General features: G+C 44.2%; 1 protein-coding gene across 3 annotated transcripts in view; it reads right to left on the reverse strand.

Annotated features, from left to right (window-relative positions):
• CAP2 (cyclase associated actin cytoskeleton regulatory protein 2) overlaps positions 1-18,640 on the reverse strand; it is a 157,970-nt gene that overhangs the window by 18,916 nt on the left and 120,414 nt on the right. For all 3 annotated transcript variants that reach the window (XM_080915482.1, XM_080915483.1, XM_080915484.1), the window contains one exon: positions 17,228-17,333. In XM_080915482.1, the coding sequence (XP_080771608.1) occupies positions 17,228-17,333 (106 nt within the window). The remainder of the gene's footprint in view (positions 1-17,227; positions 17,334-18,640) is intronic.

Below are 18,640 nucleotides of genomic sequence, written 5' to 3' on the forward strand. Positions count from 1 at the left end.
CCCAAATCAAGGCGCCTGGAGCCTGTGAAACGCTGCCCTGGACGTGCCCTTCTGAGGTCCAGCCACATTTCAACAACATTCGCTGGGTACCAGGCTCTGGTTTCCAAGGTTACTTTGCAATTAGTATTCAGGGGCTTTACTGAACAGCGGACTTAAAACCAAACTGATTAGGCCTTCCCTGAATTGAATCTCTTTGGGCTGTCCCCCTCCCGCACCCCAAGCGCGGAGGGGAGGGACTAATCTTTCCTGGCTTCTTTTTTCTGTTGCAGACCTCCTGTGACTTGGGCACCTAGTGGGCAGCAGCCAGCAAGACTGATCCCACGGAAATTTCAGGGAGGGAGGGAGGAAGGCAGGCCCTGGGATGGGGTAGGGATGGGGATTGAGGAAGGACTCTCAGGTGCCAAATGTTTTTGTTGATTTACAACTGACTGCTCAGTCAGAACTCAGATCTAGACTTATTGGAACACTTGAAATACTTAGGGATCTGTTAAAATCCCCCAATTTCACAGGCCAGGCTGCATGGCAGAAATACTAAGTGGAGAAAATGCAGGTAAGGTGGGCTGCACACTGTGTGTGCGCACGTGTGTGTGTGTGTGTGTGTGTGTGTGTGTGTGTGTGTGTGTGTGTATTTTGCACTTGTAGTGTGGGGATAACCATGAAAACAGTCGTCCTGTCCTGTGGGCCGAAATGAACCTTAAGTGGGACAATGTTACTCGGCTGTAGAGAAATTCCTCTGAGAGGAAGAAAGCAGAGAACCAGAAAGGCTATTTGCATCTAGCAACAAGCCAACAGCCAATGCCAGAGGCACAGTTCTAGTGCTCGGCTGTTGATTTTAAAAACTCCTTTACGGAAACCCTTTATCTATATCCGATTTTTACTTTTCAGAGATGGTGTCTCCCATAGCCCACGTTGGCCTGGAACTCAGAATTTAGCCAAGGATGGCCTTGAACTCTTGACCTATCTGCCTCCATCTTCCATGATCTGGATTGCAGGTGTTAACTAACACATGCAGCTACACTGACAAAAAAAAAAAAGATTACACTTGTTTATTTACACATGTGTCCGTGCCTGCCATAAGGCATATGCAGAGGTCAGAGCAACCCTTATAGAAGAACTCTCCATCTTTCCTGGGCGTGGAACCCAGGTGAGCAGGCTTGGTATTGATCTGAGCCATTTTACCCAATCTGGCTTTCGTTTGTTTAAAGTCACCCGTGCACACGAAGTTGGGGGATGGGTAGGAAAATGGTGAATCTGGAGGGAGTTAGGAAGAGGAGTTGGGAGTAGGAGGAATAAATATGATCAAAATACTTTGTAAGCACGTATGAAATTCTCAAAGAATTAATACAAATATTATCTTAAGTAAGGCCACTGGTCAAATGAAGGACTATTGGATTCTCTTGTTAAATAGCATTTTCCCTGGATCTGCACTTCGGATACAGGTGATCGAAGCACTGGGAGAAACAGCATTCTTGAGTTTTTTTTTTCCTTTTTGAGACATGGTCTTGCTAATGTAGCTCAGGCTGGCCCCATGTGCCTACTCCTATCTCAGTCTTCCCGATATAAGCATCATTAGTGTGCATCATTACACCTGACCTGGTTCAGTTTTAATCTCTGCTGCTCCCCGCTGGCCTCTCACCCCTGCACCTGATTGTCTTTGGATGAATGTCTGGAGTGGTCTTCATGTGATGGGGAGATTAGGCCTCTTAGCTTCAGTACTGGCACCCTGGGCATTAACTCAGCTTTCAAAACATGGCCATCCTTTGGTTCTCTGTTGTACCATCTGGTCTCTTGCTCAGTTACTTCTGTGCTCACTGACTACGGGGACAACTCACTTGTACCCAGACCCTGGTTCCTGATGGAGTGCTCAAGTTGTCCTGGCCGGGGGCTGAGGGGATTTCAGTGCCCTAGAGGACTAGAGATTGGAAGTCAGTGACCCTCAGCAAGCTGCCTTTGAAAGGTGGACAAAACAGGAGAGGTAGCCAGTTCGCCGGGGTAGGTATCCGGACTGAATGGGAACTATCACCAGGGCCTGGTGCCTTGGGTGCCCACTGACAATGGCTGTAGGTACTCGGGGGAGAAGAGCGCAGGGGACAGGGCCCTGGAGCAGGGCCGATTTTGCATTCTTCAGGATTTGAGTTGGGTCTGTGTCTGGTGGTGTCTCTAAAGAGCTAATCCTGCCTTGGGAACTTGGGGGGTTGGCACCTAAGAGGGTCCCCTTCCCTGAGGGGTGCTGTCTAGGTCTTGGAAAACTGCCAGGTTGGCACCCCGACTTCGCTCATTCTGTGAGTGGAGGCTTTGGGATGATGTCCATGTAAAGAAGCATCAGGATGTCTAGAGGTATGATCTACTTCAAATTTTGGGTCTCTCTGTCAAATGTTCTCCCTTCCTCCCTTGCTTCCTCTATAGTCCCCTCTTCCATGTGCCTGTGAGTGTACAGATGCAGGCTTTGTTCTTCAGGGGCCTTGTTGAGGCCAAAGAACAACTTTCAGGAGTCAGTTCCGTTCTTCCTCCGTGGGTCAGAGGTCACAGAGGTCAAACTCAGGTCATCTGTGTGGGTGGCAGGTGCCTTTACTCACTGAGCTAATCCTACCTGGTGTATGGCTTTTAAAAAAACAATAAAACAAAACAAAAAAGAAACCAAACCGTGGGCCCTGAGGACTGAAGCTCAAATTTACCAGCTGAATTACTGCCCTAGCACAAAGAGAGCGTTTCTTAATAAATTCTTTTATAATATGTGTGACTTGAACAATTTCTTTCATTTTATAGCCACGGGGTAGAATCAGACACCTCAGCGCTCAGAACCCAGAGAGACGAGGTCACGTGACGGGAATGAGGTCACCTAGCCCAGAAAGTGCTGCTGAGAGCCTAAGGTGGCAATTTCAGTGTCTGAGCTCTGAGGGAGACAGGCTTAACCTCACCAAAGCAGCGGTGACCCATCCAACCAGACAAACACTTAAACCTTCCTGAGGCTGCGGAGATGAGTCTCTGAAGTGTCTTAGAGTCTTCGGACTAGGCACCATTAAAGAAGAGGGTCTATAAAAGTCATGTAACAATGGCTCGCCACTTAAAAAATTAAGAAGAGGAGCAGAACATTTATGATTTCCAATGGCTGTGTTCCCGGTGCAAAAGTTCACTTATGCTGCAAGAACACGGCACAAAAATCCCAAATGAGGCTTTTAAGGCCTATTAAGACTAATTCCGAGAGCAGATGTTTGATTATAGACTTTTTTTCTTTTTCTTTTACTTTTTTTTCTGGCACAAAGACTTTTAACAGAAAGTTAATGTTCTACAAATCTCTCTAAATTAATGTCACTGTCCTGGGAACAGCTGTCTCTCCCATTTTTAAAGCTGTGAACTGTAGGCAGAAAACCAAGAGACATTCTAAGCGGCACATGGGCATTTGCAAGTTTGGGGTAATCTACAGTTCTGTGCACTACATTATATATGCCACAGCCTACCTCACACACACCGGGGCTGTGCACCAGTGTGCCTGGTGGTTTGTTTTCCTGATGGTTACTTCCCAGAGCAGTTATGACTCAGAAGTCACACTTTATTTTTTGGTGTTTCTGAGAGAGGGTCTTGAATTTACTATGTAGCCCAGGCTGGCTTCAACACTCCCAATGATCCCCCTGCCTCAGCCTCCCGAGTGCCGTGATTACAGGTATGAGCTACCAACCATGCCAGCCTCTAGAATTTAGATTTTTACTAGAAAGGGAAATTACTGAGGATGTTAAGTGGAATCTTACTATTGCTTGATGGTGGCCATTCTATATAATTGAATGTTTTTTCCTCCTAACGCTACTTCTTAAATAACCAGCTCACTCAGATATGGCCTAAACTTACTTCTAAGTAAGCCATAAACAGGACTTCAGTTATCTAGATTTTTGAGTTTGTAGAAAGAAGGGCCAGTAGGACTAGTCTGTGTGGGGCCAGGGAGCCAGACCTGGGGCTGCAGGGACTTCGAGCACACCATTGGTGGCTTTGCAAGTTCCCTAATCCCGAAACGAAGAGATTGAGAGGATTTAAGCAAAGAAGAAATATATACAAACAGCATTAGCCTCCGGCTTCGAGAATAGGTCAGACAACCAGTATCTTGGTTGGTATTTTTACCATCATTTAAAAACTGGGGACCAAGAACATAAAATTATCATGGGATCCTTTCTTGGAACAGGTGGATTATGTTGCTTATAACAGGGCCTTTGCCGAGACTTCTCTTCTATAAAACTAGCTTAGCAACGGTAATATTTTGAGCCACCTGTCCTTAAAGTATTTGTGGAGATGGTAGATAAGGCCACTGGAATGGAGCAGCTGACACCCGGCAGTATTTATGTGTCTTGTTTCTCCCCTCCCTCCTTCAGGGACACACACATTTGGTTCCCTTGTTTCTGGGCTAAATTCTCTCTGGTCGTCCTTTTCTGAAGCATCTTGGGCCCTTAATCACTAACAAAGCCACCACTAGCGATCCCCAGGTAGCAGGGATAGCTCACATGGGCCTGGTCATATACCCTTAGATGTTCAAAAGTTCCCAGGCCCTGTCACTCACAGTTTTGACACCACAGGAACTCATGATGTTTTACAGCTAACATTTTACATAAAACCATGCTGATTTTCTTTTCTGAAGACAAAGAATCCCAAATGGCCTGGTGTGATGTCATACATGAAACATAAGAGCAATATATTTCATTTTCACAAATAGGAGACAGTGACTACGGAGTGATCAAAAGCCCCCCCCCCTTTCTTTTCCTCTCCCTGTCACCCTCTTTCTTCCCATAGGTCCATGTAGATCAGTTGGCCTCAAACTATGTAGGCAAGGATGACTGGATTTCAATCTTCCTGTTCCTAGGTCCCAAGTGCTGGGCTGACAACTGGGGGTTGAGCACAGGCTTTGAGTATGCTGGGCCAGCACTCTACCACCAGCCCTCAAACAGCCTTCCAACCACACACTGATTTAGGGTTTGCTTGTTTGTTTGAGGCAGAAACTCATGTCGTGTAGGCTGGCCTAAAATTCACTGTACACCTTAAATGTCAGATCCCCCTCTGGTGCTGGGTTCACAGATGTGAACCACCATTCCTGGTGGTTCACCCCTCCTGAGACATATTCTTATTGTGTGGCTGGCTGGCCATGAAACTTGCTATGTAGAACTGGCTGTCAGTAAACCTTCTGCCTCTGTCTCTCAAATGCTGGGATCACAGGTATGTGCCGCTGTGCTTGACTTCATATAGTTTTTATTTCTGCGCCTCCATCAACGGCAGTCAAATCAACACATTTCCAAACATAAAGAACCTTCCTTAAGAGCTGGCAGATTTTACATCCACACTAATGTCACAGTTCCATTACAATTATAACGAAGAAAGATGATTGTGAGGATTCGGCTCAGTGAGTTAGCGTGCTTTTTCAGCGAGACCTGCATCTGAATTTTCCGCACCCATGTAAAGGATGGGTTATCACTATGTGTGGCTGTAACCCCGGCATGGGGGAGCAGAGAGAGGCTAGTCAGACTAGCTAAGATGGTGAGCCCGGTCCAGTGAAAGAGAGATAGGTAGAAGAGAGAACCCTGTCTTGAGGCAATGAGGAAGAATCGTCCAGGGGGACACTGGACGTCCTGTTTTGGCTTCCACATATTTGCACGAAGGTGCACATCCCCCCACACTCAGATTAATGCACCCCATATACTACACCACATCATGTACCCCCCCCACAGACAAGAAAATAATGAAATAAAATGAAAGCGTCTCTGCATAGCAACAGAAAAATGCTCATCCTAGCAACATAAGTGAAAGCCAGTCTGGACTCATGACTCCAGGCTGAATTCTTTTACCACTTATTTGGATTTTTGAGACTTCTGCCAAAGAAAATACAGCTCCTGGGAAGCAGTCCAAGAAAACAGGATTGTTAGTAATACCACAGAGAAGTACTACATAATATTTTGAGGACATAGTTATTAATAATGTTTAGAAAGCCAATTTAAAGACTTTTCTATTTATTAATGGATATTGAACACTATAGAAATTTCTGATTTCCACAAAGTCCTATAATACTTATTATATAAAGTTGTTAAAAAAAGTGGGTGCACAACTATGGCACGGCGTGGGGCCCCATTTGGATTAGTTCTTTTCAGAGTCATGGCTCCTAACAGACTTATCAGAAGATGTGAAAGGGAAAGTCATTGAGAACCCACATCTCAGGGTGAGGGTGTGGCTCTATTTGCAGCATGCCCAACTAACAAAAAGAAGGTCTAATTTGATCTCCAACACTGAATAAACAGGCATTTCCACATGCCAGTACTTGTGGCATTTGGGAACTGGAGGCTGGAGGATGAGAAGTTCAAGGTCATCCTTGGCTACAAAGGGAGTTTGAATCCAGGCCAGGCTAATGAGACTCTGCCTCAATGTATTACCCTAGCGTTACTCTTTCTTGTCTCAGGCTGGTTATCTGCCAATGGGTCTTGTATGTTGCTTCTTTGGTGACCTGGACAAATCAGGGTATCACAAAAAAAAAAAAAAAAAAAAAGAACAGAATATACAAAGCCGAGTCACTCTAGAGACAGAGTAAATGCCTCATATTGGAAACACCTCAAGAGAGACATGTATGGTCAGTGCCAGTAAACTCAGATCTATGCTTCATGTCTTAATGCTCATGTTTAGATGAGTCCCTCCAAAAATGACTTCTGTTTGACACACCCAAGGTAGGATTTTTTGATAAAAGTGGACCAGGCCATCCCAGCAAAGACAATACGTGGGGCACAGTCTACTGTCTGTGAGCTAGGCATTCGACAGAAAGCACCTCAGTAAGTGGCTGTTGTTGAGAGTTTGACCTTGGTCTGCAAATGATGCCTACACCAAATCTTCACCCTCCACTGCCAGCGTCAGCAACACAGAAATACAATTTCTCATAAAAGAAGGAAAAAATAAAATTTCCATGGGAAAGCTTCTTAGAGTTAAAGATAGCCCAGTATACCCACCAAAGAGAGCACTCTGGAGAGCCAACGGCTGTAAATGCCAAGAGTGACCCAAGAATGACCCGAGTTTTCACTCAGTTGGACAATGACGACATTGGGCCAGTTGAGCCTAACTCCATCACAGAATTCAAGTTTTTTTGTTGTTTTTCGTTTAGATTTTAGGATCCTAAAGAGATGATTGTGCTGCCTCAAAAGATCAGTAGTTTGGAAACAGTTGACGTGAGGTCAAAGGCCAGTTAAGGGCTGTTAGAGAGATTATTCATACTGTATATCTATTTTTACCTGAAAAACATTTTAAATGAAAATACCCAGGATTCTCATCTTTTGAGCTTAAGAGTTGAGGTGTGGTAACACAGGGTAATGTGGGCTAACATAGGATAACATGTGTTAATACAGGGTAACCTGGGCTAACAAAGAGTAACATAGGCTTCAATTCCAACTACAAATTTCATGGAAAAAGGTCAATTAATGCTTGGGTTTCCTTCTCTTCCCCTTCCTCTCTCCCTCCTTACCTTCCCCCTCTTTTTTTCCTTCCTTCCTTCCTTCCTTCCTTCCTTCCTTCCTTCCTTCCTTCCTTTCTTCCTTCCTTCCCTCCCTCCCTCCCTCCTTCCCTCCCTCCCTCCCTCCCTCCCTCCCTCTCTCCCTCCCTCCTTCCTTTCTTTATAGTGCTGAGGCTGGAACACAGTGCTTCAAAAATGCCAGGTGGGTGTTTTACCACTGAGCCGGTCACCAGGGTTGCAATGAGCTTAGTTTGAATGACAGGTATGGTAGGCAGGGCCAGGGATCAGTTCTGTGCATTATCTTATGAAGTGTTTCGTGTTTACAGGATAACCCGTATCTTCCCTCGTTTGTTAAGAAAGTCCCCTCTCCCACTTTTTGCTCAATGTGATATCAGACTCAATTTCCTGAGTTTGTGTCATCTGACCATGGGAGGTATTAGGTGACAAGGGCAGGACAGAGGACTGTCACTGAGCAGTGTGAAGATGCACTGTCTACTCCCATCACCATCTTAGCATAGAAATAAGGACATATGACCACAGAACCCATTAACACTGGACCCAACCTGTAGTTAATGATGACAGCTGATCAGGTGGAAGTGGGTGGGGCATCATCTATTTCTAAAGCCCTAGGGCAATCTCTGGGGACCCTGGGTGCCTCTTTTCAGTGAGGACATAGCCTCAGGGCACAGAAGACACTTCTGTGCTCCCAGACAGGTCTCTACCGCTCCATCCTGCTTCTCCGTGTCTTAGTTTAGAAGGCTTCACTTCCACGAACCGGAAGACTCTTCCAGATCCTTCAAGTTTCAGTTCCAGCATCTTTTCATAGGTTTTACAGAGTGGAGCGTGCACGTGTGTATTGCGTATTTATGTGGGTGTAGGAGAATGTGTGTGTGTGTGGGTGTATGTGTTTGAGGAGGTCAGAGGTCAGCTTCAGCTGCAATTTCTTAGGAATTATTCACTTTAGTGTTTTGAGGTAGGGTTTCTCACTGGGGCTCGGGACTTTCAGTTATGCTAGACTGGCTAGTAAGCCCCAGACCTGTCATTACAGTGCACCCTGCCACACCCGGTTTTTCACGTGGGTACAAGTCCTTATGCTTACATGGCATGTCCTATAGCATGTCCTTTAGTGGCAGACATCTTGCAGCTCCCTCTGAAGCTCTTCTGAGGGGGCAGTCCCTGTTCCCTGTACAAAGACTCCCCAAAACACTTGTACGGAAATTTGCATCACACCACAGACATTTGCTGGTGAATCTGGGTTCGGTTTGAATCCTGGAGCTCCTTTCTTACTCATCTTACTGCTCCTGGCAGTCATGGAGCCCAGGACCTGAGATGTGGGAGGTGTCTATCAACATTTACTGATATAAATAGATCACTTATGAATATAAGCATCATGAAGTGCAGATCTTCAGCGTCTGCAGAGAGCCGGGGCACTCTAAGTTGGGGCAGGGCATGGTGGTACATGGAGAGGCTTCTTACCAGAGTGCAAACAGATAGAGCTTCCCATCTTGGACTTCCGGTCTCCAAAATTCTGAGCTAAAGAACATGTTTTATTTATAAAGGACCCAACATGGATTGTTTTGTTATAGCAACAGAAAACGAACAGACAAACGTGTTCATGTCTCCAGTGGCGAGCACTTTTGCCCCCTTAAACCACACTCTTCTGATAGCCTTATGGTATGTGAAAGATGCAGGACAAGAATCCTCAATTCCACTGTGGCTGTCAACATTATAAATAAAGGAAACATAAGATTAAATCATTTGAGGCTGAAGAGAAAGCTCAGCAATCAGGAGCACTGGCGACTTTTTCCAGAGAAGCCAGCACCCACATGGCAGCTCACAACTGCAACTCCATTTTCAGGAGGTCGGACACCATCACTCAGTCACGCATGTAGGCCAAGCAGCAATGCACATAGATAAACATGAACAGACTTTGAGACAGGGTCTGGCTATGTTGCTCAGATGGCCTGAGGCTTGTAGCTGTCTTCTGGGCTCAGCCTCCTGAGGACTGGGATTACAGGTATGCATTACTATGCCTACCTCAAAAATGGAATTTTAACTGAATATGTTACTAAAATATTCCCAGGATATGGTTTAAATAAGTTAGGAATGAGAGCTAACTTCTGACCCCTCAGACTTAGAGACTTTGAGTTCTTGGTTGTAAAAATTTCCTAGTAAACAGAATAATCTTGATTATTAAATTGGACAGTTTTAAAAGCTACCACTATTTTGATTTATGGAAAGAGACAAATACTCCAAAATATTTATACTTTCTTATCAACAAACACTAAAACCCAAAGGTATTTATGGGGCAATAGAAACCGTTATAAATACACAACTCAGAGCTCAATAGTTTTGTTAATTCTACATGAAAATTGAGGCTATCTGACTGCTATGGACATATGTACAGTCTGCTGAAGATACATCAAGAGTTAAAATAAATCTATACCAATAAACATTGATCTTAAAACATTCAGGCAGACCCCGAATCTCTGCGTGGGAATCTATCAATTTAGACAAATTGACTTGCAGATAATCAAGAAGAGTTCATTATGTGAAAACTAGACTCCTCAGTAGACAAAGTTGTATGTACTCTCACCCCACCCCCACCCCACTTCCTGAAGTCTCTCCCTGAAAGTCACTAGTAATGAATGATGTTACACTAGGAGTTCTGGATGTGTTATTTGCACTAGCATCCCGCATGTTAAAGTACCTGGGTAACAGAACTTAAGGGAGGGAAGCTTTATTTTGTCTCTCAGTTTTAAGGGATCACAGTCCACTGTAACCAGAAGGTGTGGCCATGGGAATGGTTTGAAACTGTGCTGGTGAGACCTAGCTTACCTGCAGGTGGATCAGGAAGTAGAGGGAGGGAGTTGCCTAAGTTCAATTCTGGTTCTCCTCTCCCCCTTCTTATTCAGTTCTGAGACTCTGGCCTGCTGGATAAGATTTGTAACATGCAGGCAAGGTCAGTCCTCTCACTTAATCTTCTCCAGGAAAGATCTGATGGATACAGCAAAGGTGTGCCTCACAGATGCCCTAGGCCTTTCTTTCTTCAATCGAGTTAATTACTGGAAGTCACAGTCTATGGACCATAGTAGCCAGAATCTCCTAATTGCTTTGGAAATGAACCAATATGCTGGATGCTGACAGTTTTTTCAAGGTCTCTCCCAGGTCATCCTTCTTACACCTGTAAGACCCACCCGCCAATCTTTTCATTGCCTCCCTGATAGCTCCTTTAAAGAATGGGGGTCCTCAGGTTTTTATTCCTGTTATGGCTTTTCTACTTCTTCCTTTCTTTAGATGATCCAGACTGGTGATTTATAGTACTCCAGGATTTCTCTTCCTTTAGTGATGCCTCATGGGACTCCTCAAACAATAGAGAGGCAGGTGCTTTCTTCCTTTGTTAGTGGCTCTTCTTATTGCTTTTCTTAAAAATCTAGACAGGAAAGTCTTCTCTACCTTTCCTCCCCAAACCATCATCACCTTTGTGTGCCCATTCTTCAGATCCTTCTTCAGATCCTGCACTTCTTCAGATCCCACATTGACCACTAGCCTTCTAAGGTGTACTGGATGCCCTGGGCTCTTCTTCCTCTCATGTATCAAATACAATTCAAAGTACTTTCTACAGCTTGTAACTTTCTACTTAGCAATGTGTAGTGAAAGTAACAAGCCTTGTTGCTACTTATTAGGATAACTACAAAGTTGCTGTCACCAGCTCTGCAAAACTACCAGCCTTTACAGTCCACCTGGAAAAGCTGTGTATGCACCCTAGATGTGCACATACTGAACTGAACTGTGCCTGGATTTACCCTTCTCTCTCTCTCTCTCTCTCTCTCTCTCTCTCTCTCTCTCTCTCTCTCTCTCTCTCTCTCTCTCCTTTTCTCTTTTTCTCTTTCTTTCCTTTTCTCTCTTTCTTTCTTCCTTTTCTTTTCTTTCCTTCCTTCCTTATTTCCTTCCTTCCTTCCTTCCTTCCTTCCTTCCTTCCTTTCTCTCTCTTTCTTTGAGGCAGGGTTTTTTTTTTTTTTTTTTTTTTTTGTGTATCTTTGGCTGTCTTGAAACTCACTTTGTAGACCAGGCTGGCTTCAAACTCACGTAGACTCACTTGACTTGGCCTCCTGAGTGCTGAGATTAAAGGCGTGCACCGGGTCTTATTTATATCCATCAAAGTGCCGACCCCTTTTAGCTTTTTCTGACCATTGAGGAGACTAATTATTTTCCAGTATGGCCCACACAGTTGCATTCATTTGTGTATCATAATGATCATGGGAGTGGGGAGGTTGCTCAGTTGGTAGAGTGCTTGCTTACCCACCAGTTTAGTTCAATTGCAGCCTTGCATAAACTGGGTGAAGCGGTATATGCCTGTAATCCCAGCACTTGAGAGGTGGAGGCAAGGGATCAGAAGTTCGAGGTCATCCTTGAATTTATAGTGAGTTCAAGGACAGTCTGGAATATAGGAAATTCTGTCTCAAAAATGAACAACTAAACCACACACCAACAAAAAAAATGATCTCCCCATAATAACTTCTTTGGGTCAATGGAAATATATAAGGGCTTGGCTTTTGAATCTGTAACATTTAGAGAAACCATCTAGGGAGTCTTGTTAACTGGGAGTTGTGTATCAGGAAGGCACAGGTGAGACCAGGTATTCTGAGGTTTCTGTTTAGCAAGGCTTTGGGTTGCCGTTGGCATGAAACCACATGGCCTATTAGATGGTGGCACATCTCTATCCTCCTTGTTTTCATAAGCCTTGCCTTCTGGACTTGTCCCTTGAAGGGCTCTCACCCTGGACCATTCTATGCTGCTTGTATGCTCTTGCATAGTTAATGTGACTATGGGCAGGTGCACTGCCCAGAGCTACTCTGGAGCTTTGCAGCTCAGACAAGTGACACCCTCTGAGGCCCAGCTGCTCCCTGTGAACCAAGGTGAGGTTTGCACAAGCTCTAAATGAAGCATGCATATAGAAGGTTGGGCCCAGTTCTGTAAATATCAAGAGGGACCAGAGAGTCCAGAAGACCTGCAACTCACATAACATATATTTAACAACACACTGTGGAGTCTACATTATTTTTAGTAACTCAGGATGCCCTCTGGCAGACTTTAATTAGACCACAAGTGAAGGGTAAGCCTTCTGCTTTGTGAATGGACATTTGGATTTACATCAAAAGATAGGCTGAAAGGGAAAAGGCTCCTGGGGAGGACAGACATGTTGTTGAGGTAGCTTGCCTTGGGGAAGAAAACTTCCACCTTTATTTATCATTTTAACCCGCAGCTTGCACTTTCCTGATATTTCATGGGCAGTTCTGCCGGCGAGCAGCTAACACACTGGAAGGGAAGATGTTTAAAATCTGAACATGGGTTGGTGAGACAGCTTAGTGACTTGAGTTTGATGATGAGTCTGGAACCCATGTAGATGTGGAAGGGGAGAACTGACTCCATGTAGTTGTCCTCTGTGCCAACTAAATGGCCCTGGTGCTACCCCCATAGACAGACAGACAGACAGACAGACACACACACACACAAAGCCATATTACAGCTAAGTGCTGTGGCGTATCCTGAAATCCCAGTAGAAGCAGGAAGATCAAGAATTCAAGGCTAGCCTTGGCTATGTAGAGTTTGAGGCCAGCACAGGCTACATAGGATACTGTCTCAAACAAAACAAAACAAAACAACACAAATAAAAACAACCCCCCAAACATAAGACTCATTAAAACCATTCATCACATAAGCCTTTATCTAATCCATCCACGTGGTTTTACTCTACAGATAACCGCAGCCAGTTTCTAAAGCTAAAGTAAGTTTGAACTACACAGAACCATGTCCATAAGCTGGACACCAGAGCATCAATGAACTCAGCCTCCTGATTGGCCTTGTTCATGAAATTCACTGGAAAGGTTTAATTGTCTGGAACTGCCACTGTGAGGGCCAAGCTTCAGTTTCCCAGCCGCAGACCTCTGAGCTCAAGTTTCTCCGAGTGGTTCTTACAAATCTGTCTCACTGCCGGGTGGGCAGCTCACTGGTGCCTCCACCAGTCTTGTGCCAAAAGATCAATTTAGTTAACAAAGTGTTTCCGAACCCTAGCCCAGAAGAAAGAAGATCAATCAATGCCAAAAGGACTCCAGAGGATAGAAACCGACTGAAAACTGGAGTCGTTTCTGGCTTGGACTGCTGCTAGGTCCATGTTGGCTTCAAGTTGAAGAAAAGCCCAGAGAAATGACAAGGCTCCATGAACCGAAGTCACCGTAATGAGAGACTCAGGCAGGTGACTTCACAGCTGCTTGCCCAGCAAACTGTGCACACGCTCGCTGCCTCCCCCGTTGCTGTCCTAGACAATCCCTGCCCTCAGAGTTCCACATTTGTCGGCGACAAGTGGACAGGCGTGGCAGCAGCTGCTGGCACAGCTGCACTCGGAAGGCCAAGGTTAGGAGGCAGCAACTGGAAGATCCGGTGGCAGCTGCTCTCTTGGAGGTGGGGTGGGTATTTGTTAGCACAAGGCACCATTGGGGGACCATAGTGTCCTTAGTAATATGCTAAAAGACTCAGAGTTGAAAATGCCGATACCCACCTTAAAAATGGAAGCAAACAACAATTACTCAAGACCCTTGAGGTGTTGCGTTGTGTAGTCTGGGCAGCATTGCAGGGGACTGTCTGGTGGGATGGCTCAGTGGATAAAGGCACTTGCCATGTAAATCTGATGACTCATGTTAAATCCATGAATCCATGGTGGCAGAGAACTGTCTCCCCAGAGTTGTCCTCTGACCTCCACCACCCTCTACCCAAAACACACAAAACATGAAATAAAAAGTAAACACCCGAGTCCTGTGGTGTTTTACACTAACACCATGCCTTCCCCTAGTCTTTCTGGTCCTTGACTTCTCATAAATACAGAATTGTTTTCGAATACTTGTGAGCAGTAGATAAACAGACGAAAGGACTGTGTTTATTTTTTTTGTTCCCCAGAGCCATTTTGATCAGATAATTTAATAGGTCTCTCTTCTCTGCAAGAATTTCGACTCTACCTTATCTAGGAACATTCATTTGGCTGCTGAATTCATTTTGCCCGAGAAGAGCAATCCAGGAGAAATGAGTTTGACTTGGACGATAGATTGTCCTTGGGATCTTAAACAGTTTTTAGAAATGTAAATTTGGAATAGAAAAATTTTGAATTCAAAACTAACTTTCATAATATATTTTATTACATGTGTATGAAAATTTTGCTCTCATAGATGTCTGTGGACCACGTGCGTGCCTGGTGCCCGAGGAGTCAGAAGAGGGAAGCAGACCCCTCTGGAACTGCAGTATGGACAGCTGTGAGCCGTTCATAGACAAGAAATTTCATGCATTTCTAAAGGTTTAAAAAGGGTGTGTGTGGATGGGGTGAATATTTTGTAGACTGATTAGAATTTTCCCATATCTGTTTTCAATGAAGGACTGTTTGGTTATAAATCCTGGAGATGTAGGTGCTGGGAATTGAACCTGGGCCATCTATGAGAACACTAAGTGCTCTTGATCACTGACCAATCTCTCTAACCTTATAATGTACTTTTTAATGGGTTCTCCTTCAAATTTTAGACAAGGAGGGTAAAAATAAGGAAAAGCCATGGCATAAGTTTGGCCACTTTTCAAAAGACTGTACACATGTGGTGCAGAATAAATACTATCCTATTGTAACTACTTCATATTCTTAGTATTGGGTCACAACTATCATTTCATTGCTGAAGAACTAGCACAGGGCAGGGGGTAAGGCTGTGGGCGTGGCTGTGGGTGTGGCAGGGTTGTGGCTGGGCGTGGCTGGGGCGTGGCTGGGTGCTAAGGCATGCATGAGCCTAACGGGCATGAGCACTTACTGTTTCCAATAGCATTTTCTCATGACTTAAACCACGTGCTTAATAAACAATAGCCGTCACTAATACAGCAACCTTTGAGGCCCAATTTGCTTAGGGATCCCTTATATTTTGTGTAAATATATAATACGTGTTTTTTTAACACGTGTTTTGTGTTTATTACGCTTTTTAAGATGTGGGACGTGATGTATTTGTAGATTGTGAAATTGACTTTGTGAGTTGCAGCGAGAGCTTTATCAAAAGTGACATGAAGGAAAAGCTATCTGAATATGTCGTATATGGAAAGAAAATCAACGTTTGTGAGACTTGGTTGTATGCTTGTAGTGTGTGTCTATAAAATATATAGTTACTGGCACAAAGAGAATATTCTCCTCTACCCCTTGATTTGAAGGAATGAGCCCAGGCTAGCAAGCGCTCTTCCACCCAGCTACACCTCCAAGCTCCAGAAATACTTATTTTTTAATGAACACAATAAAGTAAGCATTCACTCTAGAACAAAGAGAAACACTATTTTTTCTATCATTAATATTTTTCTATCACTAATAGTCAGATCTTCTCTTTTATATTCACAGAAATGATTGCCTAGCTTTATATGTGGTAATAAGGGTATTTGGACCATTTAAAAGAAACTTTTTTTTAATCCATTTTTTACGAGTCTCATATGAGAATTAGCATCTGTTGATACTGTTTTCCACAAGTGAATTGCCATCCCCCTTGTATTAGTCTGTTGGAAAACAATAACGGTTCCAAGGACTCCTAATCCTCTTCTTACCATTCACTAATGGTGGTCAAAATGTGGCACACAGATTTATAACCAAACAGTCCTTCATTTGAAACAGATGTGGAAGAATTCTAAGCAGTCTACAAAAATTTACCCCCCCCCATCTCAAAACCATTTAGAAAAGCATGCAATTTCTTGTCTACGTCATTATGCTGTGTGGTAGGAGAGGCGAGGTGGGAAACGTAAAGGAAGGTTTATTATGGCTCATTAATTGAAGTTAAGGTGGGGACATGTACGCAGAGGCTTACTCCATTGCTAAGGTGCAACCAAAGCAAGATGGGGCTTGGTTGGGGCAATGCTTGTCCAGCACCCCATGAACCCAGTGTGGTGGCAAATGCCTGCAATCCAAGCACTTGGTAAGTAGAGGCAGGTAGAAGTTTAAGGTTATCTAAGGTTTCCCAGGCCAGCCCGTAAGGTAGAAGGCACTGTCTCAACCTTCCCCTGACCAACAGCAAATATAGTGAACCCAGACCAGATAAACACACGGCAATAAGAGAGGTTGGTCATTAAACTTTGCATTATCAAAAAGCAATATCTAAACGTTAGTTTATATTTTATTTATAACTACACCCCAAAGCTTGTGCTCCCTCTAATTCCCATCTCTTAACACCATCTTGGTAACTGCAAACCCCTGAGCTTGAGTTGAGCCTTCTGTGGTAAGCAGTGGGCTATTGTCCACGTGATTAGCACCCAGGCAAATCTTAACAGCAGTGGGACCCACTGTGATAGTTTTCCATTCGTTTTCTTAGGAGCATACATTAATTATATAACATAATAGATTTCATTGTGGCATTTTCCCAAGTGTAGATGGTTATCATACAGTTTGAAAGTAGGAGAGAGTTGAACTAGCTTGTTTCCTTAATATGGCAGTTCTACCCATTTTTCCTTCAAATGGCATGATCTTGTTCTTTATGACTGAATAGAAAACACTCCCTTTGCATCCTTATCACAGGCAGCTTAACCATTTCCTTTCCATATGCTCTGCAGGCAGTTAACAGTGTCTCCTGAAGGAAAAGCCGTTTCCAGAAAGCTTTTGTCCTATCTTGCAGTAAATTCCGAGTTAAGATTATTAGGGCACACGGGAGTACACATCTTCACAAGTGTTTTTATGGCCTTTGATCCTTGGGTCAGAGAGGGCTTGGTACTTACTGTTTTGCTCCAAGTGAGACCTGTGGTGTGGTGGTCCTTGATGTAGGCTTGCAGCTCGCTCCAGATGTTGAGATATGATCTCACCCAATCCACATGGCGCAGATCACTTCATTACAAGAGAGCGGACAAGAGCAGCGTTAGGATCAAAGCTACAGTTTTACACTTTGATATTAAGTAGCCAGAGCTCTGGAGGAGTCCAGAGCAAATTGTCCTTGAGCCAAAGAAGAACATTGAGAATGTGGGTAACCCTGAGTGCTCCAGAGGGAGGAGGGGGGATGGCCAGAGCTCCTAGCTTTGGGTATGGACAGACACAGACACAGAGAGCTGACAGAGGGAGTGTGTCATTCTTAGTGGAGGTGACTATGGAGAGCACACCGTTCCTTCTGACCTCCTTCTCATACAAAATAAAGAACAGCATACTTCTAGGAGTGAGAACAGCATTAAAAAGAAAAAAGGCAATAAAGTCATTTAGCTTGTTTTCTAGTAATCTGCAGGTATTTGGGTTTAGAAGTATGGTTGGCCGGAGACTTCTGCTCATGGAGACGACTGTGAATGCTGGCAAAGTTGGTATTGTAAGAAAAAGGTTTTCTGGGGTCTGGAGAGATGGCTCAGCGGTTAAGAACACAGACTGCTCTTCCAGAGGTCCTGAGTTCAAATCCCAGCAACCACATGGTGGCTCACAACCATTGTAATGAAATCTGATGCCTTCTTCTGGCGTGTCTGAAGACAGCTACAGTGTACTCATATGTAAAAAAAAAAAAACACTTAAAAGAAAAGAAAAAGGTTTTCTTATTAGCAGGCAAGACCCCATACTTCTAAGGGGACTCTTGATGAGGTACCTTAATTGGATGCTCTTGACAATGAGAGTAATGTGGAATTTGATCAGATTTTGCTTTATTGGATGAAGAGCTCCCCAAAAGTTTTTCTTAACAAGGCTAACACCTGTGATCATGAGAGATGTGAGAACAGGCAAATGGCTGTGATTCTTTCCTAAAATATATTAATACTTTGATCATTTCATATTTAATTACATTTCATCCTCCCTTGTTGCCTTTGGGTAATTTCTGCCCCCCACAGTTTTCCTTTCCCGGTTTTGAAGGAAGCAGTAGGAGTCAGAAAATGAAAAAACACTGAGTTTTGAGCCTGATGATCTGCTTCGGTCACTAATGAAAGGGAACTGCAGGGGGAAAGCTGTGTTATTGAGCCTCTCAAAAACCGTGGCTTTTCTCCACACTACTTTCCTCGAAATGCCTAGAGCCCTGTCGTAAGATGTACCCAGGCCATGGGGGTAAGTGAGAAGGAAGACAGCCATGGTTTGGCTGGGACATGTCTCTCAGAATCAGATGTTTGCTGACTTGGTTCCAAGCTCCTGTCACGTTGTTTTGGGGGGTTGTGCAACCTTTGAGACGTGGA

This window comes from Micromys minutus, assembly GCF_963924665.1.
Source record: "Micromys minutus genome assembly, chromosome: 1".
NCBI classification, from domain to species: Eukaryota; Metazoa; Chordata; class Mammalia; order Rodentia; family Muridae; genus Micromys; species Micromys minutus.